This window comes from Otolemur garnettii, unplaced genomic scaffold, assembly GCF_000181295.1.
Source record: "Otolemur garnettii isolate 467f Iridium unplaced genomic scaffold, OtoGar3 scaffold00210, whole genome shotgun sequence".
NCBI lineage: Eukaryota > Metazoa > Chordata > Mammalia > Primates > Galagidae > Otolemur > Otolemur garnettii.
In genome coordinates this window covers 1033455-1057270 of record NW_003852605.1, presented here as the reverse complement: position 1 = coordinate 1057270, position 23816 = coordinate 1033455, and the positions used below count along the sequence as shown (strand labels likewise).

At 44.7% G+C, this 23816-nt stretch overlaps 1 protein-coding gene across 3 annotated transcripts in view; it reads left to right on the top strand.

The window, feature by feature from the left end:
* The first annotated feature begins 763 nt into the window (after nucleotides 1–763).
* The window catches only part of MKNK1 (MAP kinase interacting serine/threonine kinase 1), a 42141-nt gene continuing 19088 nt past the window's right edge, over nucleotides 764–23816 (top strand). The window contains exons 1-6 of one of the 3 annotated variants that reach the window (XM_023507857.1): nucleotides 4637–4690; nucleotides 12506–12612; nucleotides 14812–14913; nucleotides 16998–17095; nucleotides 21928–22007; nucleotides 23546–23619. In XM_023507857.1, coding sequence (XP_023363625.1) covers nucleotides 12597–12612; nucleotides 14812–14913; nucleotides 16998–17095; nucleotides 21928–22007; nucleotides 23546–23619 — 370 coding nt within the window. In that variant the 5' untranslated portion in view covers nucleotides 4637–4690; nucleotides 12506–12596. Of the gene's footprint in view, nucleotides 775–4636; nucleotides 4691–12505; nucleotides 12613–14811; nucleotides 14914–15478; nucleotides 17096–21927; nucleotides 22008–23545; nucleotides 23620–23816 lie in introns of those variants that run through there. The other 2 variants (XM_023507858.1, XM_023507859.1) reach the window with 2 other exon arrangements.

Genomic DNA, 23816 nt, shown 5'->3' with positions numbered 1-23816 from the left:
AAATTTTGGCACAAAGACCTAGAATTCAGATTTAAACTGCATTTCAGTTTTTCCACTGGGAAAAGGGGAAGTGTAAACTTATTTTGTAGAGGAGTTGACAAAGCAAACTTGACTTGTGATAGCAAGAGCCATGGAATTAAAAATAGAAGTGAATATACAGAAAATGAAGTCATCAGACTGAAAACTAGCAGAAATTATGCATTTGGCACACAACCTTGTTCCCATTCAGGTCACCTTCTGCTCTCAGCATCTTCATGTTTTTGGCCCTATTACTTCTTAACTGTGAGACCTGGACCTGATCACTAGGAGACACAACCAGAGTTCACTCATCTCTATAAAAGTGGGCAGCAGAGAAGTGTCAGCTTTTACCTTCCGCGTGAGACTCCTCAGAGCAACCAGAGCTGTCCATCCCTGTCATCCACATCTAGTTACATCTTTTTGGATCTGTAATTCCACAGTGGAAACAATCTGTGTGAAAAATTTAACTCAGACCCTTGTTAAATATTCTTGTGTTTAGTGTCAACATTTTCACACACTCAAATGTCCAATTTTAAAGTCTGTTTAGGTTACTGTAGCCTTGTAATGCATTTTAAAGTCAAGTAATGGGATGCCACTAGGTTTGTTCTTTTTGTTCATGATTACTTTGGCTATTTGGGCTCTTTTTTTGGTTCTATTGAATTTTAGGATTTTTGTTCTAATTCTGTGAAATAACGATGTTAGAATTTTGATAGGGATTGCATTGGCTCATTTTAACGGTATTAATTCTTCTGATCTGTAAGCATAGGATGTTTTTCCATTTGTTTGTGTCATTTACAAATTCTTTCTTTGATGTTTTTTACTTTTTTTTGTAGAAATCTTTCCTCTCCTTGGTTAAATTTATTCATAGGGTTTTGTTTTTTGTTTTTTGGGGGGTATTTTGGTAGCTATTGTAAATGGGATTGCCTTCTTGATTTCTTTCTCAGCCAGTTTGCATTTGATGTATAGAAACATTACTGGGTTTTATACATTGATTTTGTATCCCGCAACCTTATTGAATTCATTTATCAGACCTAAGAGTTTGTCAGTGGAGTCTTTAGGTTTTTCTGTGTCTGTCTGTCTGTCTATCTATATGATTATCTCATTAGCAAATAGGGATAATTTGACTTTTTCTTTTCTAATTTAGATTTCTTTTGTTTCTTTCTCTTGTCTGCTTACTCTGGCTTGGTCTTCCAGTGCTGTGCTGAATAGGAGTGGTGAAAGTGAGCATCTTTGTCTTGTGTCAGTTCTTAGAGCAAACTCACTTTTCCCCCATTCAGGATGATGTTAGTGGTGGTTTTGTCACATGTAGTTTTTACTGTTGTGAGTGATGTTCCTTCTATCCCTAGTTTGTGGAAGGTTTTTTGATCATGAAAGGATTTTGGATTTTATCAAATGCTTTTTTTTTGAGATGATAATATTGTTTTTGTCCTTGATTTGTTATATATCACATTTATGGATTTGTTTATGTGGAGCCATTCTCGCATCCCAGCTATAAAACCTACTCAGTCATGGTTTATTATCTCTCTCTTTCTCTCTTTTTTTTTTTTTTTTTTTTTTGAGACAGAGTCTCACTTTGTTGCCCTCAGTAGGGCATCATAGCTCACAGCATCCTTAGACTCTTGGGCTCACGTGATTCTCTTGCCTCAGCCTCCTCAGTAGCTGGGACTACAGGCATGCGCCACAACACCTGACTGTTTTCAGAGAAGAAAACGTCTCTTCTCTAGCTCAGGCTGTTCTTGAACTCCTGAGTTCAGGTGATCTGCCTGCTTTGGCCTCCCCAAGTACTGGGATTACAGGCGTGGGCCACTTGCCCAGCCCCTTATCTTTTTGATGTGCTATTGGATTCACTTTGCTAGTATTTTATTGAGGAATTTTGCATCTATGTTCGTCAGGGACATTGGCCTATACTTTTGTGTGTGTGTTGTGCCCTTGTCCGGTTTGGTTTCAGGTTGATATTAGCCTTGTAAGATGAGTTGGGAAGACTCTCTCCCTGATTTTTGGAATAGTTTCAGGAGGATTTGTTACTAGTTCTTCTTTGTACATTTGGTGAAATTTGGCTATGAATCCACGAATTTGGCTTCTCTTTGTTGGGAGTTTTTAAATTACTAATTCAGTCTTGCTACTCATTATTGGTTGATTCGGGTTTTCTATTTCTTCATGGTTCCATTTTGAGAAGTTGTATGTTTCCTGAAATTTATTCTTTTCCCTCTAGGTTTTCTAATTAGTGAGCACATAGTTGTTCACAGTGGTCTTTGATGAGCTTTATATTTCTGTGGTATCTGATGTTGTAATGCCTCCCTTTTTATTTCTGATTATATTCAAGTCCTCTTTTTTCCTCAGTTAATCTAGCTAGTGGCTTATCAATTTTGTTTATCTTTTTGAAGAACCAACTTTTTGGTTCATTGATCTGTTCCAATTTTTTTTAGTCTCTATTTCATTTAGTTCTGCTCTGATCTTTGTTGTCTCTTTTCTTCTGCTAATTATGGATTTGGTTTGTTCTTGCTTTTCTAATTCAAGGTGTGTCATTAGATTGATCATTTGTGATCTTTCTACTCTTTTATGTACGCATTTAATGCTGTAAATTGTCCCACAGGTTTTACTTGTGTTACCATTTTCATTTGTTTCAAATTTTTTTTATCTCCATCTAAATTCTTCATTGATCCAGTGATTATTCAGGAACATGTTGTTTAATTTCCAAGTATTTATATAGTTTCCATAGTTTCTCTTGGTATTGATTTCTAGTTTTTATTCCACTATGGTCTGAGAAGATATTTAATATGATTTAGATTTTTAAAAATATGTTTTAACTTGATTGTGACCTAACATATGATCTGTTTTGGAGAATGCTCCATATGCTCATGAAATCCCATGCTCAATAATTACCCTGCAGTTATTGGGTAGAATATTCTGAAAATGTCCGTAAGGTCCGTTTGGTCACATGCGGCCTGCCTAGGACATTTATCCAGACCGCCGAGTGTTTTTGCTGCAGCTGCCTGTCCTGCTTAGCAGCCAACTCATCCTGGGGACCCAGTCCGACCCTCCAACGGTCTGAGGGACAGTGAACTGGCCCCCTGTTTAAAAAGTTTGAGGACCCCTGGTCTAGATGATATGTCTTAATGCTGTGAGTGGGTGTTGAATTCCTTCACTGTTGCTGTTTATCTCTAGATCTAGTACTATTGGTTTTTTGAATATAGGTGCTCCTGTGTTGGGTTTATATATTTAGAATTATTATATCCTCTTCTTGAAATGATCCCTTTAATGGCTTTCTTCATCTTTTGTTGTTTTTTTTTCTTTTGGCCAGGGCTGGGTTTGAACCCACCACCTCCGGCATATGGGGCCAGTGCCCTACCCTTTTGAGCCACAGGCGCTGCCCGGCTTTCTTCATCTTTTATACTATTATTGACTTAAAGTCTGTTTTATCTGATGTAAGTATAGCTATTCCTGCTTGCTTTTCCTTCCCATTTGCATGAAATACCTTTTTCCATCCACCCTGGTACAGTCTGTATATATCTATACAGGTAAGATGAGTTTCTTGTATTTAGCCGACCCGTCTTTTAACTGAAGCATTTAATCCATTTACATTCCAGGTTAATATTGATGTGTGAGGTTTTGCTCCTATTATATTGTTAATTGTTTTATAAATTCTTTCTTTTTCTCTATTGTTTGCAATTGTGGTTTGCTGGAATTCTGTAGTAGTGCCATGTGAATCCTTTCTCTTCCTCCTTTGTGTGATTGCTTTATTGGTAAGTTTTATATAATGCTTCGTTTTCATGATGGCAAATGTCATCCTTTTGATTTCACTTTTAGGACTTCTTTGAGAGTTTCTTCTAAGTCCAGTCTAGTAGTCACAAATTCTCTCAGCATTTGCTTATCTGGGAAAGACTTTATTTCTCTGTTTCATTTAGAAAGGTTAATCTTTTTTTTTTTTTTTAGACAGAGTCTCATTATGTCGCCCTCAGTAGAGTGCTGTGACGTCACAGCTCACAGCAACCTCTAACTTTTGGGCTTAAACAATTGTCTTACCTCAGCCTCCCAAGTAGCTGGGACTACAGGCCACAACACCCGGCTATTTTTTTGTTGTAGTTGTCATTGTTGTTTAGCTGGTCAGGGCCAGGTTTGAACTCACCAGCCTCATTATATGTGGCTAAGAGCCAAGGCATCTATTATTTTGTTAAATAGGTTCTCTAAACTTTTTGATTTCTCCTTGTTCTCTGGGATATAGCAATTAGTGTTGAATTATTATGTTCCCTCTCAGGTAATGCATTCAAAGTATTCACAGTGGAAGAGGCATGCATGAAATGTTTTTAACCAGTCTTGCTTACCGGTTTATTATAAAGGATATTACAAAGGATACAGATGAAGAGATGCACAGTGCAGGGTGAGGTGTAAGGGATGGGACAGGGAGCTTTCAGACCTCTCTGGGTGCACCACCCTCCAGGACTCCACCTGTTCAGCTATCCAGAAGCTGTCCAAACTTACAGTCAGCATTTTGATATCCTTTATATTTCTGCTTTTTGAAGGTTCTCATGCCAGAGGCCAATGGACAACTGAAGAACACTGGCTACATAGTGAGACCATTGAGACACTTGCTATAGCTAAAAGATACCAGCCTCTTGACAGGAGCAGTATTTCATTTGGAATTCCAAGCTTACAGAGGATCACTTACCTGCAGGTAAGGCTGACTGTACATTTTACTTATCCCCTTAGATTACTTCAAATTGAAATGATCTGATATGTCTGGAGGAAGGGCTGGGTCAGAAGTTATCTAAGAAAATTGTGATTTCTAGTATTTAGTTGGACAGCTAGGCTTGGCATGCCTGAGACAGTCACTTAGTAAGGAGGAATACATTTCTTCCAGTATGTAAGTAAAGTAAGTCACTTCTTCCATGCAATAAGTAAAACATATATATTTAATACTTTTTTCTTTTTGGGACAGAGTCACTTTGTCACCCTGGGTAGAGTGCCATGGCATCATAACTCACAATGACCTCAAATTTTGGGGCTCAAATAATCCTCTTGCCTCAGCCTCCCAAGTAGCTGGGACTATAGGTGCCTGCCACAATGCCCAGCTATATTCTTTTTTTAGAGACAGGGTCTCGTTCTTGCTCAGGCTGGTCTCGAACTCCTGAGCTCAAGCAATCCATCCACCTTGGCCTCCCAGAGTGCTAGGAATATAGACGTGAGCCACTGCACCCAGCCTTATTTATCTAATACTTTTAATTGCAAAAGCAAAACAGCCACATCATAATAAAATAAAATACAGAAACAAAATAAACATACAATGGAAACATAACAAAATAAAATACAATGAAGTATAAAAAGGGAAATTCTTGCATCTACCCAACCTCATTCTCCCTAAGTAACCATTGTTAATAATTTGGAATGTATCTTTTCAAGTTTTTTTTTTTAACTTACATATGACATACACGATGATGACATTTTCAAGTGTTCTGTGATACACTCTAAGCTGAGGTTTTGTCATATCTGGCAGATTACAAATAACAGCTCATTCATAGATTTAGATCAGATGAGGGCTAAGTGAAAATGGGTCTAGCCTGATTTGTGAGTTTTCTCAGTTCCATGCTGCTGGGCCTTCTTCATCTGAAGCTCCCCCGTGGCACCACTGTCTTCCGCTGCTCTCCAAGCAGCTCCGCTTCCTAAATGACACTACATCAGTGCTACTGCAGGTCTTAGGGCTACCTCACTTTAGTTAATAAATGTGTATTGATAAGTGTAGATTGAGGCCCCCTCTGCACCTGGCTCCATACTAGGCAGTGGAGATAGAGAAAAGTTACACGCACTCCTCCCTTCAAGGAGAGCAGTGGTCTTTGCCTCCCCCACCTTCTCCGGTCACCTGGCAGGGCTGAGACCACTCTGTAACACACCATGCCTCTTTCTTTTCCTTGCTATCTCTGCTGTTCCTGCTTTAGTTGAAGGTCCTCCTTGCCTTGCCCCAGGCTGTCCCAGCCTCCAGTTTGTTCTGCACACCACAGTCAGTTCAGTAGCCCCAAGGCACAGCTCTGGTTATACCCAGTCCCTCCTCATCACCTAGAACAGTTGTTCACAAGTGTGCTCTGCAGACCTTCAAGCTCCCTGAAACTCTTTCAGTGTATCTGTGCAGTCAACACAATTTTTGTAATAGTATTAAGATGTTATTTGTTGTTGCAAAGCAACAATGGATAGAACCGCTGGTGCCTCGGCCCAGGCAGTGGCCCTGAGTGTGCTAGTAGCCATTGTATTCTTCACTGCTGCACACTCATGGTTTCTTTAAAATGCCACTTTCACTTCAGATTGTTCTTGATGAAGCAGGAAAAATTATTAATTTTATTGCCTTTCAACCCTTGATTACACGTCTTTTTAATATTCTGTGTGACAAAATAGAAGTGCTCATAGGCACTTCTGCTGTGTGCCACAGTACAGTGGCTGTCTCAGAGAGGAATACTTGTGGGTTTGGTTGAATTGTAAGCTGAACCAGTCACTAGTTTCATTTTTCCATGAAAGAATGACTGACCATTGGGTGTTGAGGCTGGCATTCAGGCTGTGTCAGTAAGCGCGGGGGACCTGACCGCAGCCTGACTTTCTCAGTTTTGTGCCCGCCACTTCTCACTCAAATCCAGTCCTGTACTCCTGCTCGCTGTATCTTCAGCATGTTTCCTTTTCCTCTCCCACATCCTTCCTCTTCCTATTCCTTCCACCGAGAGATGTAAGGAAAGCTCTAAAGTCTGCTCTAAATCCCAGAATCAGAACAGAGGAAGATGGGCCAGAATTGAGACCATTTGCCTCTGGGATGCTCACTCCCCAGCCCCGTTTAAGGCCTTTGTGGATCTCCTGCTGGCACCTCACAGACCTCTCCTGCTAGTTTCACCACAGCTGAGCAAGCCACCTGCAGGACACTGCCCGGCCTCACTGGGAAGACTGCTTCAGCACCTTGCAGTCTCACAGACAGACTGCTCTGTGACTGAGCTGATTTTACAGGTGGCTCCTTTCATGTAGCATCTATTAAATTCAACTCATGCCAGGCATGGTGGCATGTGCCTGTAGTCCCAGCTGCTCAGGAAGCTGAGGCAGGAGGATTCTGTGAGGCTGCAGTGTGCTGTGATGATGTCTGTGAATAGCCACCACACTCTAGCCTCAGCCACATAGTGAGACCAGCTGCTGTCTGAGTGTAGCCTTTCCCTGGCCCTCCATCAGAGACCAAATCAACCAGTAGATCAGGCAGAAGAATGTAGCCTTGTTCCTGATACCAGGCCTGCCATGAAATAATGGACTAGACTTTGGTTTCTAGCTCATTTTTTTTTTTAGACAGTCTCACTCTGTCACCCAGGGTAAAGTGCTGTGGTATCATAGCTCACAGCAACCTCAAACTCTTGGGCCTGAGCAATCTTCTTGCCTCAGCCTCCTGAGTAGCTGAGACTATAGGCACCTGCCGTACATCTGGCTAGTTTTTCTATTTTTGGTAGAAACAGGGTCTTGCTCTTCCTTAGGCTGGTCTCAAACTCCTGAGCTGAAGCAGTCTGCCCGCCTCAGCTTCCCAAAGTGCTAGGATCACCACACCCAGCCTGTAGCTCATCTTTCATATTATGATAAAACACAAATACAAAGCCATCTCGGAGCAAGAATAATTATCTGATAAACTAGATTTTAGATGAATAGAATATGGACAATGTGGTAATAATGCCTTTGTATTTACATAGTATAGAGCAGTGCTGTCCAGCCTTTGACATCATAGCACACATCAGAAATGATATGGTTCGGCACACTTGAGTAACAGTGAGCCCAGGGATGGGAGGCCTGATGAGGGGGTTGATAGCTCATTCATAGCATATTAGCTAGGAAGCTCTGTGCTCAGATTTAGGAACTAAAGCATTCTTGTTGGGGTCTGGTTAACTTTTACTGCTTGCCCCCTTCTGCCCTTCATTGTTAATGTTTAAATTCAGTGCAATGGATTAAAGCTTGAGTTATGAGGGCAGTGCCTGTGGCTCAGTGAGTAGGGTGCCAGCCCCATATACTGTGGGGGGCCGGTTTGAACCCAGCCCCGGCCAAACTGCAACAAAAAACAGCCGGGCATTGTGGTGGGCACTTATAGTCCCAGCTACTCAGTGAGGCTGAGGCAAGAGAATTGCTTAAGCCCAAGAGGTTGCTGTGAGCTGTAATACCACCGCACTCTACTGAGGGCAACAAAGTGAGACTGTCTCTTAAAAAAAAAATAAAAAGCTTGAGTTAGGAATCTGGCTGTCTGGATTTCAATCCCAGCTCTGCCACTTACTATGTGATTATGGGCAGATCCCTTCATCTCTTTTGACCTCAGTTTCTTCATCTGTAAAATCTAGATATAATTATACTTATCTCATAGAGTCGTGAAGATTGAATAAGTGAGTATGTGTAAAGTGTAGTGTGTGTTAGGTGTTTGGGGTGTTGCCTGGCGTAGGTAAGCCCTGTGGCTGTAACTCCTGCTACTGTTACTGCTTCAAAGATGTGAATGTTCTGGGCTCAGTCTCCGCAGCCCACCCTCATTGTCTCCGCTTTGTTTCACATTTCTGAATCTCAGCCACTTGCTGAAGAGTGCCTGTCACACTTCCTTTCGGTTCCTCATTTTCTGTTCATTTTCTCAGCTTTCTGTTTATTGTGGGGCCCTCAGCTAGCTGAGGACCCAGAGGGCAGCTGAGTCAGCAGCTTGCTTTCACTACTGTTTCTCCTCAAGAAAGCTCTTGAGAAAGTTGGGAAGACCTTGAAAAGAACTCTGAAGTGGCTGAGAAAGAGGGGCGAGCTAAGACTGCAGAGCCGAGTTCTAGTTAGCTGGCAAAGCTGTGTTCTTAGTGAGAAAGGATCTTCATCTTTGGTATCACACACCAGATGTGAGAGCTGGGAAGTTCTCTCTAGGCTCTGTCAAAATTTGGAGCATAGATCTGGTGACTGGGGTCAGTGTGACTCATAAGACTTTACTTAGAAATGACATAGTACTTTCAGAATATGGGCCTTGAACTCACTCTGGGGCAGCACCGTGGAGGAATTGCCTATCAGGAGTATCTGTTGCTATTGCAGTCCTAGGGGAGGCTCCTCAGCCTTCCTCTCCTCTCTGAGTGCTTGGGACCTCTCCCCATGTAGGGCCCAGATTGATCCTTGGGTCTGTATCTTTAATACTTAATAAGCTTCTCGTACAAGTACTTTTTGTTGACAGGTTCTGCTAGGATCAAAAATGTGCATCCCCATTTTAATGGAGAAAACAAGATAAATATATGCCTAGGAATAGAAACTTTTATTGTTACTGATGATAATGAGACTGCTTGTCATCTGACTCATCAGCCTGAGCAATTGGCAGAGGCCCTCACCGGTCCTGCCGCCCACCCCTGCAGGTCTAAGCCCTCACCCACCCTCAGTCTGGGTCACTCTCTCCCAGCTTGGCCCTGCCCACTCCTGCTCCTCAGCACCTGCCCCAGCACTTGTCCTACTGTATTAAACTTGTTTCACATGTCAGCAGATTCAGATGCCATCAGGGCAGAGGCCATGTCTCTTGTATTCTAACCATCTGGCACTGGGTAATCAGGAGGTGCCAATAAATACAGGATTGTTGAATGAATAAGTCAGCGGTGCTTTCACATCTGATTTATTATTTGATCCTCATGGTGGCCTTATGATTCAGGCGGCCAGGGCCCTCCTCTTACCTCATCTTGTGTGTAAGGAATCCAACCCTCAGAGAGGCCAAACCTCTTGCAGCAATGATGCAGCGGGGCGAGCTGTTGGCCCCAGGCGCCAATGCTCAGTGCATCTCTTTGTTGTTTTTACAGAATCTTTCCTTCTAAAAAGATGAAAATAAAAATAGAATGCAGTTGGTTTTTATGATTATAAAATTAATATCTTCAGGGCACCAATGTTCCCTAAATGTTTTTTTATCGCTGAATGTTTACTTTCAATATAGTGAAATCTAGATACAATTTTAAAAACTGTAGGCAGGCTCAGCGCCTGTGGCTCAAGTGGCTAAGGTGCCAGCCACATACACCTAAAGTGGTGGGTTCGAATCCAGCTTGGGCCAGCCAAAACAACAATGATGGCTGCAACCAGAAAATAGCCAGGCATTGTGCGGGTGCCTGTGGTCCCAGCTACTTGGGAGGCTGAGGCAGGAGACTTGCTTGAGCCCAGGAGTTGGAGGTTGCTGTGAGCAGTGAAGCCACGGCACTCTACTCAGGGTGACAACTTGAGGCTCTGTCTCAAAAAATAAACAAAAAAACCCAACTGTAGTCAGATTCTAGTGCAGCAAGATTTTATTAAAAATCTTGTATTTTATTACAAAATAAAGCTTGATTTAAACAATAATAGCATCAATTTTATTGTATATGATTTGGAGAATACTAAAAAAATATAAAGAAAAAAATAGAAATTGTTTCTTCCCACAGAGAAAACTATAGGTTGGAAATGGTCTGGACTCCAATGAGCATGGAGTCTGAATCCTGTTTAAATCTCTGGATGTCTGATGTCAGGCAGGTTTCTTAATCTACCAGCTACCTGCTCTAAGGCTGTTTCCTTACCTGCAATGTGGTAAAATATTTACCTTTTAGGACTACTGTAAGAATTGGGATAATGTATTCAGAATACCCAGATGGTATCTGACACATAATTGGTTCTCTTTAAATTATAGTGGTTAGCTGGGTGTGGTGGGGCACACCTGTACTCCCAGCTACTTGTGAGGCTGAGACAAGAGGATTGATTGCTCAAGCCCAAGAGATTGAAGTTGCTGTAAGCTATGATGCCATAGCATTCTACCGAGGGTGACAGAGTAAGATTCTGTCTTAATCAGTGAAACTGTAGTAGCATTGGCGGCTTTGTGTATTTGTCGAGTCTTTCTAGTCTTTCTCCTCTGTTGTGTGTTCACATGTGTGCATACACACCTGTGCATATGCATATGTTTTTGGAAGCATCTTTGTATTAAGTATATCAATGGGTCTTTACAGCAACCCTGTGAGGTGGACAAGGGAAGTATATCTTTAAGCCGATTTTATACTCATAGATGAGGAAACTGAGACTCTAAGAGGTAAAGTAACGTGGCCTTGGTGCTCTGTCTGCTGACACCTGAACCAGGGCTTTTACTTTGGTCTGATGATGACAACCCCAGTATCTTCCCTGTCGGCCATGCTCTTCTTCTCCAAAGCTACTGTCACCAACACACAGACATGGCACACCACCAGGCCCTGCCCAAGAGGAAGGCATGGGCTCGGGGCAGAGAGGAAGCAGTGTCCAATCCTATAGCAAGGACTGGACGTCTGACTAGAAAGTTACGGGTCTTTTATGACATTTTTTTTTTTTTTAGTTTCTGGCCAGGGCTGGGTTTGAACTTGCCACCTCTGGCATATGGAGCCAGTGCCCTACCTTTTTGAGCCACAGGTGCCACCTAACATAGGTTTTCTTTTTAGAGGGAGTAAGTCAGGGAATTGATAGAATTTCTGAGTTGAATTCCGACTGAACAGTCCTACTCCACATGGTCTGCAAGGAAAGGTATGCCCTCCTTTCTCTCAGCATGTGCACTGGGTGCTGCAGGCCTGGGGCACCCCTGCACCCAATACTGAGTTGGTGCTGATGTTCATGTCATCTCTGTTTTCAGCTCCCAGTTGCCGATGACTGGTGCGTGTCTTTTTTTTTTTTATTTTTTGAGACAGAGCCTCAAGCTACCCCCTGGGTAAAGTGCCATGGCATCACAGCTCACAGTAACCTCCAACTCCTGGGCTCAAGTGAGTCTCCTGCCTCAGCCTCCCAAGTAGCTGGGACCACAGGCGCCCGCCACGCCAGGCCATTTTTTGGTTACAGCTATCATTGTTGTTTGGCGGCCCAGGCTGGGGATTCGAACCCGCCACCTTAGGTGTATGTGGCTGGCGCCTTAGCCGCTTGAGCCACAGGCGCCGAGCCTGGTGCATATCTTAACACTGTGCTGCAGCTTGTAGGGTAGACAGAGCTGAACAGGGCACAGTGTCAGCCTGAGGAACATGGGGAGCACTCCAGAGAGGGTGAAACCAGCGCCTCAGCCGAGCTGCTTGTGGGGTGTTTGGGAGCAAAGGGTGAGGCACTGACTACTAGTTCTGTTCAGTCATACCCTCTGCTGGGGCAGTGCCTGACTGATTTCCCAAACTCACCTGGAGTTATCAGGGAGCTACAAAGGGGTGGGGAAGGTTGAGCTGGGTTTTGATAGCCTAGAAGAAACCTGAGGGCTAGGAACCCAGGTGAGCCAAGGTGCAGCCTGCTTGTGGGGCCTCACAGCCTGAGGAAGCACTTATCTGGGGGGCAATCACACGCTGACTTCAGGTCCCACAGACCTACTAGTCTAGTGCTAGTCCTACTGCTAGTGTATTCTGCGAGGAAATAGAGCGTGTGGCCAGGCTGCAGATGGGGAACCCTCAACCCCTTGCTGAAATTACGACACTGCTCCCTCCCTCCACGTGTAGACAGGGAAGTTAGGCACGTCTCTCTCACTTCAACATCTTCCTACATTTTTCCTTCCTAGTTTCAAAAACAACTCTCCTTCAACAAGTTCTGTTTCCAAGGGAAGTCTTAACCATTTGGCCCTTCTGGCGTATCCTCTTCCACTGAAATCCATGCAGAATAGACCAGGTACTCTATCTTTTTGTGTGTGAAACCGTAAAATCTAATATTGAGTGTGCGGCGTGCTCGGAGGTATGCTTCTTGCCCAGAAGGCCCCCTCAGCCCTGCTGCGGTAAAAGCCAAGTATAAATTGTCGCTAACAGGGTTTTCTAGTTGGAGTCGTAAGTGTATCTGAGCATCCCCTGTGAATTGTAACGCTGCCAGCTGTGCTGCTCCTCTGTGCTGCCTGCCTCTGGCTGTCTTGCTTGTCCTTAGGCCCTCCATCAGAGTGTGGACAGGGGAGGGGGAGGAGCCGAAGCCAAATCTGTGTGCTGTGCACTTGGCCTGCAGTGCTGATGAGAAAATAGATGGGGACAAGGGTTGCCACTGGACTGCACACAGAATCGGAGCAAGGGGAGCTGCGGTCTCAGCTTCTCGGCCTGCAGCCCCTGAGGCCAGGGACCCCTCCCTAAGCTTCTGGAGATGAGTGACCCTGGGTTTTATTTCTGTAGAATTTCTCCCTATGTTCAGTAAATACATTTGAGCAGCTTTTTTCCCTTTAATTACCTTGGCAAGGGTGGGTGTTTTGATACTTCAGTGCTGATGGTTAATTTAATTCTTTGAATTCTTAGAGTGTTGCAGTTAGCTAGAGTAATATTTTGAGATCCTATGTGGATTATCCAAGTGTTTATCTATTCTCTGTTCTAAAGTATAATTGAAAATCCTCTGTTATGAGCTTCCCCAAAATGGAGGAAGAATCAGCTAAACTGGGCTGGCAGACACTTGGCTGGTTACCCCTGCTTCCTGGATTGTGGTGTTGAAAACGCCCGCCCTTCTGTATGCTTTCTCCTGATGGCTGCTGCATACTTGGCTCTGAACAGCGTGCAGATGTGCTTCAGCACTAATCAGTCTTCCTGGCAAACTTGCCATTTCTCTGGTTGTGTTCAGCCCGATCCTCTGAGAAGAGAGTGGGCCTTTCCCTTCTTTCCCTTCCATGGGCAAAGAGCCAGCTTCCATTTTAAAATCTCTCAGAAAAATAAATAAATAAATAAATAAAAAAGGAAGGAAAAAAACTCCCCACAACCCAGAGCCTGTGTTATTGAAGGTTGGTCTAAAAGTCTCTCACGTCGCACACCCCATCAGCACTCGAGTGCCTCTATTTTAGAAGGATGTAAAGGTTTAATCACTCTGGTGGGGATTTAGACCCAGAGACTTGAGAGAAATCTTATTATTTCTAACTGCAGGCAAAGAGTATTAAGGCTCCACTCTGGATCAGGGGCATGACGTGTTCTATAAGTAATTTATCTTTAACAGGGGAAGGCCCATACTAAAGTGTCTCAGAAATGGGACTGTGACTGGGCACTGGCTCACTGTTCCTCCTATTCTCCTTGCCTGTCTCAGTGTCCTGCTTATTCTTTCTGTCCTGACCCATCTGTCTAATGTCTGAATGCCTGCCTCACAAATCCCCCCTTAAGATGGGGAGCCAGGTGCTTGCCAGAGAGAGATAATAATGTTTTTGCAGTAAGTGACCTCATCCAGCAGCCTGGTGCAGAACTGTCAATGGCAGACCTCTGAATGGGCCCTACCTGCAACCTTTCCAATCCAGGAGTGGGGAGGGAGAGGATGCTGTGTACTCCCCAGGTGCACATCTGTGCTTCCGGACATGAAGTACTCCAGAGCCATTTCAATCCCATCCCCAGCCCTATTGTTACCTTCACAGAGGCAGCCTCCATTGCAGGCCTTTTGCACCCCTGCACGCAGCCAGGTTATTCCTTAGCCTAGGATTTCTTCTGCATGGCCCCCACTCCCACCCTCCTCCTTGCCTAGCTCCTCCCAGGGTCCTGCCTTTCTGGCAGGAGGCTGGAGGATGTTCCAGGTGGGGTTCTACTTACAAATTCATTGTTCTGTTTGGGGAATATAGTTTGACTGGTGGCTGATCTAAATCCATGTGCTAATGAGCTTGGTTAAAGCAGGCTTCTGCTGTCCTCTTTTAATCTAGCCTGCCTGTCTGAGCGCCTTTCCTCAGTTAATGATCTCCTATAATGATTTTGCCTTTAGTTTTCCTTCCTGGGTCAAAACAAATCAATAGTCTTCACAGATATTTAAAAACCATCAGTGTAAAGCTCCTCTTGGGTTCCCCAACCCCCCTCCCCACCCACCTTTTTTTCCGTAAATTTATAGCTTGACTGGGACAGTGATGTTTCCCTTACATGTCCTCTTATCTCCCAGAGATGGGCAGCAGCGAGCCCCTTCCCATCGCAGAGGGTGACAAGAGGAAGAAGAAGAAGCGGAAGGCCCGGGCCACTGACTCCTCACCAGGGAAGTTTGAAGGTCGTTCACACAACTCCTAGATCTGGGCCTGTGGCTCCCAAGTCTGGGAGGAGCTTCCCCTTAGCCCTTGGGTCCAGACATCTCAGAGCCAGCTGATGTTATCTGTGTGACAGAGAGGAAAGATGGGATGAAGGAGTTCATGGGGGGGGGGGGCGACAGAGAGCCAGAGTGGGAAAGCTCTCAGATGACACACTGGCCTCTACAGGTGTCTTGAGTACCTCATCAGTGGGCTGTAAGATAAATCTGTTCCAGTCATAGATGGAGTGACATGTCTGTGGTGTCCCAGCTCCTTGTCAGATGTGACTCTTCCCTCAGCTTTTCCTGCAGGGCTGCTGAGGGGTAGAGCAGCCACGTACGAGGGGAAGAAACATGAAGGTCATGGCTGCTCATGGCTGAGAATGTGCCTCAGAGATTGCAGCTACTTGTGCTGTATGTGTCTGACTCTGCTTTAAAGAGTGCATATTGCGGTCAGGGAACACGCTGTTGCGTCATCAGCCAGTTTTGGATGTTTTACGTGCACGACACTAGGCCAGTGCTGGTCCTCTTATCACTGGGCATGTGATAGGTGAAGTGAGTCACTGGACACATCTGCAAAGGACCAAAAGGATCAGTAGCCACTTCTAAGAGTAACACGTCCCCTCCATCTGTTTTGTTTCTTTCATCATGAGACCTGAAATAGCTTCCCCTCATGGTCCCTCTTTCCAGCCTTGCAGACATACTAGTGAGTTGATTGTTCTGTAGGTGGTTCTAATAACAAGTCCTTTATGAATCAGGAATATTGGACCTTGAGCCATCTACCTATTCTGGTATGTATAAAGAGCTAATACCAAAGCGTCCGCTGGGAGAGAAGTATGTTATTTAAAACACTCACAGTGTGCCATCTGTTCTGTGAGCAGCTGTAAGACCACGATGGAACCAAGAAGGGGCTTCGTGCAGAGTGTTTTTGTTTGTCTTTAACTCAAACAGTAGATGTGTGTATGGTGGGAGGGTGGGAACAGGGCAGGGCAGACAAAAGTCCTGACAGTTTAAGGATAGTTTCCAGATCAACAGGTCTTTTGCTTTTTCATTGAACACAAGAGAATATTTCCTGTTATTTAAGGACCACTTGTGCAATGGCAGGACTTTTGACTAACAGTGATAAAATCTAATTCCATGGTTTACCAGTCTGCTCAGGCTGTGGGTTTAAATGCAAGGCTGCCTCATGAAGAACAGTCTGCAGAGTGGAGGAGGATGGGTCAGCTCGGCAAGGGCCATGATGGAGACGTGGCTTCCTTTGGAAGGGGCTCCAAGAGCTGTGCTGTTTGTGAGCTTGGGCTGGTCACCTACATGTTCTTTCAGCCAGGCTTATTACTCTGCTAGAACCACTATGAGTCAGTACCTTAAAAATCTCAAGGCACCCTTTGCGTCCTACGTCTGTCTCTTATTTCCTGTAGGTGACTTCTGGAAACTTCTCAGAAACATCCAATGACTTCCTTTTTATGTGGTACAAATTAGAACAGTGTTTTATTCCCTTCAGTATCACCAGTGCTTAGCACAGAGCTTGGCACATAGTAGGTGTTCAGCAAATGAGTCAATGAATGATGTTCATTCAAATTGCACCCCTTCTCTGAGGACACTCCCAATTCCCTGGACAAATTTAACATCTTCCTTCCCCTGCTTTGTTTTTTAAACTTTGTCCCTCTGTGATAGTACTTGGTAGTGTCTGGTTCATTCTGGGGTCACTGCGTTTGTCTTTTCCACTCAACTGTGACTCTATAGGGGAGGAACTATATTTTATTGCTCACCCTGTCTCTGTATGTTCTCTAGCACATAGTAGGTGCCCAGGAAGCATGTGCTAAATTGAAATCTGTTCACTGGTCTCGTGTCTAAAACGAGAACAAGGTGCCTTCCGTGTGGTCTTGTGAGAAACTGAGTGCTGAGGTGGCTGAGAAGATAACGTGAACTCCTTGTCCCTGACTGCTGCAGCCTCAGCAGGTGCCTGTGTTCTCTGACTGAGGATGCTGAGTGACAGATACTCCTCATCCCCTCTGAGCTTGCAATGGGGTGGCACATCTCATTATTCCTCTCACCCATTTCACCTCTAGATGTGTATAAGCTGACCTCTGAATTGCTGGGAGAGGGAGCCTACGCCAAAGTTCAAGGTGCCGTGAGCCTCCAGAATGGCAAAGAGTATGCTGTCAAAGTGAGTGTCCCATCTGAGTGCCAGGCTGCTTTGCAAAGGGTCATTCCTAGCTTATCTCAAGCCAAATAATTTTTTTTTTTGAGACACGTGTCACTCTGGGCAGATTGATGTAGCATCATAGCTTACAGCAACCTCAAACTCCTGGGCTTAAGCAATCCTCTTGCCTCAGCCTCCCAAAAGGCTGAGATTCCAGGTGCCCACCATAATGCCTGGCTAGTTTTTTTATTTTTAGTAGAGATGGGGTCTTGCTGTTCCTCAGCCTGCTCTCAAACTCCTGAGCTCAAGCAGTCTACCTGCCTCAGCCTCCCAGAGTGCTAGGATTTCAGGCATGAGCCACCGCAGCTGGCCTAGTCAAATAAATTTTATATTCCATGAGAATGGAAGCTCCAAAGCTGTATTCACTGGATTCAGATCTTGGTTTTTCTACTTGCTTGCTTGCCTTGTTACCTTGGGCAAGTTACTTAACCTCTCTGTCCTTCAGTTTTCTCATCTGTAAAATGGGTGTAATGATAGAACCTATATAGAATTGTCATAAGGATTAAATAAGTTAATATGTGTAAAGTGCTTAGAACAATGCCTGGCTCATAGTCCACTTATTCTGACAAATGAAGTTAGCTTCAGGGAGTGGACAACAAGATTTGGAATTAGCAAGCCAACCTGAATTTCTCTCTTGTCAAACTGTTACTATTTGCCTTTGGTCAAGTCATTTAAACCTCCTTAAGCCTCAGTTTCTGCATCTCTAAATGGTGATACCTGTCCTTTCTGCATCATGAGGTAGTTATGAAGATGAAGATAAAAAGCACTCGGCTCGGCGCCTGTGGCTCAAGTGGCTAAGGCGCCAGCCACATACACCTAAGGTGGCAGGTTCGAATCCAGCCCCAGCCCGCCAAACAACAATGACGGCTGCAACCAAAAAATAGCCGGGGGTTGTGGCCGGCACCTGTGGTCCCAGCTACTTGGGAGGCTGAGACAGGAGACTCGCTTGAGCCCAAGAGTTGGAGGTTGCTGTGAGCTGTGATGCTACGGCACTCTACCCAGGGGGACAGCTTGAGGCTCTGTCTCAAAAAAAAAAGAAAAAGAAAGAAAGAAAATAAAAAGCACTCATAGGCTTGGTGCCCGTAGCACAGTGGTTACAGCACCAGCCACATACACGGAGGCTTTCGGGTTCGAACCCAACCTGGGCCAGCTGAACAACAATGACAACTACAACAAAAAATAACCAGGTGTTGTAGTGGGAGCCTGTAGTCCTAGCTACTTGGGAGGCTGAGGCAAGAGAATTGCTTGAGCCCAAAACTTTAAGGTTGCTGTGAGCTGTGATGCCATAGCACTCTACTGAGGGCGACATAGTGAAACTGTCTCAAAAAATAAAAAACATGGGCGGTGGCTGTGGCTCAAAGGAGTAGGGGCGCCGGCCCCATATGCCACAGGTGGCAGGTTCAAACCCAGCCCCGGCCAAAAACTGCAAAAAAAAAAAAAAAAAATGCACTGATAGAGACAGGAGCACTTTACAGATTGCAAAATGCTATCAGCATATGTATTCAAGTGATAATATGTTCTTATGACAATGAGGATTAAAAACTGGAGTGACGAGCTCTCAGCTCTGGGGCAGTACAAGTGGCTTCCAGCCTCCCGTGGACTTTAACGTGCTGCATGACCTTGGAGTGGCTCATTTGCCCCCTATTTTCCACCTCAGTGCTTCCATTTTCTTACTCTATGTGGAAGGAGGCCTGGATCTAGAACAGTGTTTTTTAACTTATTTTTAGTTTCACAGCACACTTGAATCTGTAGTTAAACTTCTGCAGCACACTTAAATTATGTTGATCAAAAAAAAAAAAAAAAAAGAGTGGGCTCAGTGCCCATAGCACAGTGGTTACAGTGCTAGCCACATACACGAAGGGTGGCAGGTTCAAACCCAGCCCTAGTCAGCTAAACAACTGCAAAAAAAAAAAGTTGGGCATTGTGGCAGGCGCCTGTAGTCCCAGCTTACTCAGGAAGCTGAGGCAAGAGAATTGCTTAAGCCTAAGAGTTTGAGGTCGCTGTGAGCTGTGACACCACAGCACTCTACCGAGGGTGTCATAATGAGACTCTGTCTCAAAAAAAAAAGTGAAAAAAAGAACATACTTACTATGCCTTGAACTTCTTTAAAAATGTTCACAGCACACCTAAGATCCTCTCATGGCACACCAGTGTGTCACAGCGCATTGGTTAAAAATCAGTGATCTAAAAAGAAAGACAAAAAAAAAAAAAAATCAGTGATCTAGAACATGGTTCTCAAAATTTGGTTCCTATGCCAGCAGCAACACTGCCTGTTAGCTTGGTAGAAGTACAAGTTATCTGGCCCTATCCCAGACCTCCTGAGTCAGAAACTAGAGATGGGCCCAACAACATGAATTTTAACCAGCTTCCCAGGTAATTCTGATACTTAACTCATTCGACATTGAGAACCACTGACATAGGTAGAGTGATCCAGGGGTCCTCAAACGTTTTAAATAGGGGGCCAGTTCACTGTCCCTCAGACCATTGGAGGGCTGGACTGCGGGCCCCAGGATGAGTCAGCTACTAAGCAGGGCAGGCAGTGGGGGAAAAAAACACCTGGTGGACCAGATAAATGTCCTAGGCATATGGCCTATGGGCCGTAGTTTGAGGATGCCTGGTTTAGACTTTAGTGTATATCACAGTCACCCAGAAACGTAACAGAGCCCAGAGCTCCAGGCTTCTCGATGTGAAATTTGGCTAGATCTTTCCTTTTTTTTTTTTTGAGACAGAGTCTCATTTTGTTGCCCTTGGGTAGAGTGCCGTGGTGTCATAGCTCATAGCAACCTCAAACTCTTGGGCTCAAGAGATCTTCCTCCTTCAGCCTCCTGAGCAGCTGGGACTACAGGCACCCACCATGACACCCTGCTGATTTTTTCTGTTTTAGTAGAGACAGGGTCTTACTCTTGCTCAGGCTAAGTTCAGGCAATCCACCTGCCTTGGTTTCCCAGAATGCTAGGATTACAGGCATGAGCCACCACGCCCAGCCTAGGCTGGATCTATTATAGTGATTCTGATACTCACCAGAGTTCGAGGCCACTGATCTAAAGAAAATGTCTTACTAGATCCAAGGGGACAATTCAGGCTTTCATTTCAGCAGAACATCCATCTGAGCTACCTGGTCAAAGCACAGCCTCCTACAGGCTCACCAGCCAGAGTGACTTCTGAAAGAAATGTCTCTCTTCTGACCAGCTTTCCTCAGTCCCAGCTGTGGGTTATAAAGGAGAAATTTTTGCTAAGCCATGTTCCTTTTTGGTGGAGTATTGTTTCACCTGCTCACAGAAGAGCTGTCTTCATTTATTTTTAGAATCAGATTAGTGTAAATTACAAGTATTTTTAAAGAAATAGCCCTAAGGGTGGCAAAACCACAAAATCATACATTGATTTTCAAAGGTTTGAACTCATGTATGGATGAGGGAGATCTGTTTCTTCAAGGTTGGATCACAGAAGGAAAACTTGGGCCTCTATCCACATGTCCCTGGCATCTCTGGGCTAACCCTGGACCCTAGCTTGGCAATTCTTTGGTGTCAGAAGGTCTTCCCATGTCTCTATCCTTTGAAAGCCCCCTAAGGGTGGGCTGCTTCTTCCAGTGTGGCATGCAGCAGGGAATCCTAGAGTCTTAGGGCTGGAGTGGAATTTTAGGATAATCTGAAACAGTCATCCATGTCCTGCTCCCCCATTGCTAGCACCAAGAGTCCATTGCCTCCTTAGAGAGAACTGTGGTGGAAAGTTTGCCTGCTAAAAAGTTCTTCCTGACTTTGATTTGAAGTGTTTAGTGAATAGCTTGCTTTTGAACAGCTTCTTTTCTCCAACACTACTATACTCCTCTGCACAGAAAATGGGCCCACCGTGGTTTACTAACAGATGCAGACTTATTTAGAAAATTATAGTTGGTCATGGTTGTTTGTGCTACAAACATACTAGAGAAGTTTGCAGTGTTCTCTGTAGCAGGATGTGATCGTCTGTGCTGTGCTTTGCACATGGGGGCGTGAGGCACAACCTTACTACATTTGCAATGGTTTGAAGCTCTGGATGGGTCCAGAGAGGTTTTCGGAGGCAGCCAGTCCCTGTATAAACCATCTGCTCATCTGCTGGCCTATCTATTCCTTCAGTGAGCATTTGCCAAGCATCTTCAAGTGGAGGGTGGAGGGAGCAGTGCAGTGTCATGGGAGAGACAAGCCTCTGGATGCTCTAGGAAGCTGTGCAGGGTCTGGGCATGTGTAGGGTAGTATGGGCTTTGGGATCAGTTCTGGGCTGTGGACAGAGGTTTCACACTTTCCTATCTCTTGATGTTGTTGTAAGGGTTAACTGAGCCCCTGTAAATAAATTACTTTATATATTAAGTACTGCCAAAGAGTAAGTTCCCAGAAGAGGAAGAAATATGCTTCTGCTGGAGGAGATTGCAGAGGCAGCATCTGAGCTGGGCCTCGAAGCTTTAGCTCCTGTCCACTCCTAAAAGATCTTTCAGCAGAGGTGGTGAGTGCCTTCAGGAGTAGGAGCTGAGTGGAATGTTCTTTGTCTCACTGGCTGCCTCAGTCTCCCTGGGCAGCTGGGGGCAGCAGCCTCAAACACTTCCTTGGTGTTGTGGTTGGCCGGAGTGTCAACTGGCTGGAAAGCCCTCGGGCCACTCTCTTGGTTTGCTGACAGAGCCACAGTGCCTGTGTCTCCAGGGCCCACTCCAGACTTCTGCTCCAGCCGGGATTTGGTCTGAATTGGGCTTGCATCTCTCCGAGGGCTGCTGCTGAGGGGCAATTTTGAATTCAGGTGGGTGTACATGACAGATTTTATTCTTCCCACAGATCATTGAAAAACAAGCAGGGCACAGTCGGAGTAGGGTATTTCGAGAGGTGGAGACGCTCTATCAGTGTCAAGGAAACAAGTGAGTAGAGAATGGGGTTACTTGCTGCTTCTCTGGGGGATGCTTAGCCACACACAAGGAGGTTATTTCTTACCATCTCCTGACCCCAGCAGTTTGCTCTTACTCCTGTGACTCCTTCCATCTCCCAGTGTGGGTGAGTGGAGAGGAAGCAGTAACAGCAAAGAAGCTGTGATCTCTTCTCTTCTGAAATGCTATAATATCAGCAATTCAGGCAAATTTGAGAGTGAGCAGTCTGAATCAGTGTGGGTTTGGGGAAAAAATAAGGGTTTGTTTCTTTCAAGTACCTGTAGAAACTAAGCTAAGTGTTGCCTGGTAAAATCTTTAGGGCCCTCCTTTAATATTGAGATGAGGATGAAGCAAACTATTAGGATATTTGTGGCTGTTTTCTGTCTAGCATGTTTGCATAGGTGCAGATACTGCTAAAGTCCTAAAACCTAGTCTGACACTCTTCTTGATAACTGGGCCAAGGTAATCTCTAGATCTGCCAGGACCAGTTCCAAATGAGCGTCTCTCCCACTGTGGCTTTAAATCAGGGTCACCTCCAAGACTCTGCTTCCCCCTCTCTTTCCCTCCATGGCAGGGTCAGCAGGGAGCCAGTGGCCTGGTATTGATGGCTTTGTCATTAAGCTTGTGGGATAGGGCTGCTGTTGATTTAACTCCAGGCACTGCCTCTACAATCTTCTTTCAAATTAGGCCATTTCGCCCATCTTATTTGGACGCCTTCACACTAATAAAAACCTAGTATCTCCCAAAGTGGTCAGCAGTTTTTTATGAGGAACAGGTTTTTATTTTCAGCCCTACAGCTTCTTAGTTCAGCATTAGAGACTCTACTTGGTTTATTTTGTTCTTTAAAAGGAAAAAAAGCCCCCAACACCTCCAACATCCAGGCTGGTGGCTTCCCTACTGAGCTACAAGACGACCTTGTTGGCAGAGCACTGAAATACTCAGGCAGACAGAGAGTGCTCACCGGGGAAGGCCACAAGTGCTACGGTGGCCAGGAACGCGGCCGTTTCATTAAGCAGCGCTTAGCAGTTAGGGTCTAGCGGTGCCCACGTTCAGCCCCAAGTCTATTTGACAGATGTTTCCATTTTCTCCAGGCAATGTAAATACTGCCCCGTGATTTATGGGCAAGAGGGAGGGCAAGTAATTATTTGCTGCTTGCCTCCAGGACACACACCTACTATTCAGTGTTATTAGCCGCAATTGCTTCCAGTCCGCTGCAGATTTTATTCAGTTTAATGTGACCGGGACTTTTTTATAACTCTACCTAGTGGGTTTTAGGGCTGGGGTTTGACAGCACAGACTTGGTGAAAACACCAGAGACTAAACATTATGGAAAGATAAGGTGACCTGAATCTTGCTAACACCATTGGCTGCTTCCACACGTGGGTCTTTAATAAGCATTCTGATTTCAAGTTGATTTCTGCCCCGCTATAGGGTATTGTGTATTTTTTTGTTGTATATTTGTAAGTAAGTAGCCTTTAATACATAACACCATTTCCCCCCTTTTCCCTCTTCTCTTATTTTCGCTATTTAAGGAACATTTTGGAGCTGATTGAGTTCTTTGAAGATGACACAAGGTTTTACTTGGTCTTTGAGAAATTGCAAGGAGGTACTTACTATCGAGTATGTGTTTGGACTTCTGATTAAGACGCTGGCTGGTGATCATCCATCATGAATCCCAGAGACTTCTAAAACGAGTCAAGCTAATAAAAAGGATGAAGGACTTAAAAACTGCCCTTGATTTGGGAGAAGGGAGGCCGGAGGGAAGGATGATAATTAGCATTTTGCAGAGCTTAGAATGTCACC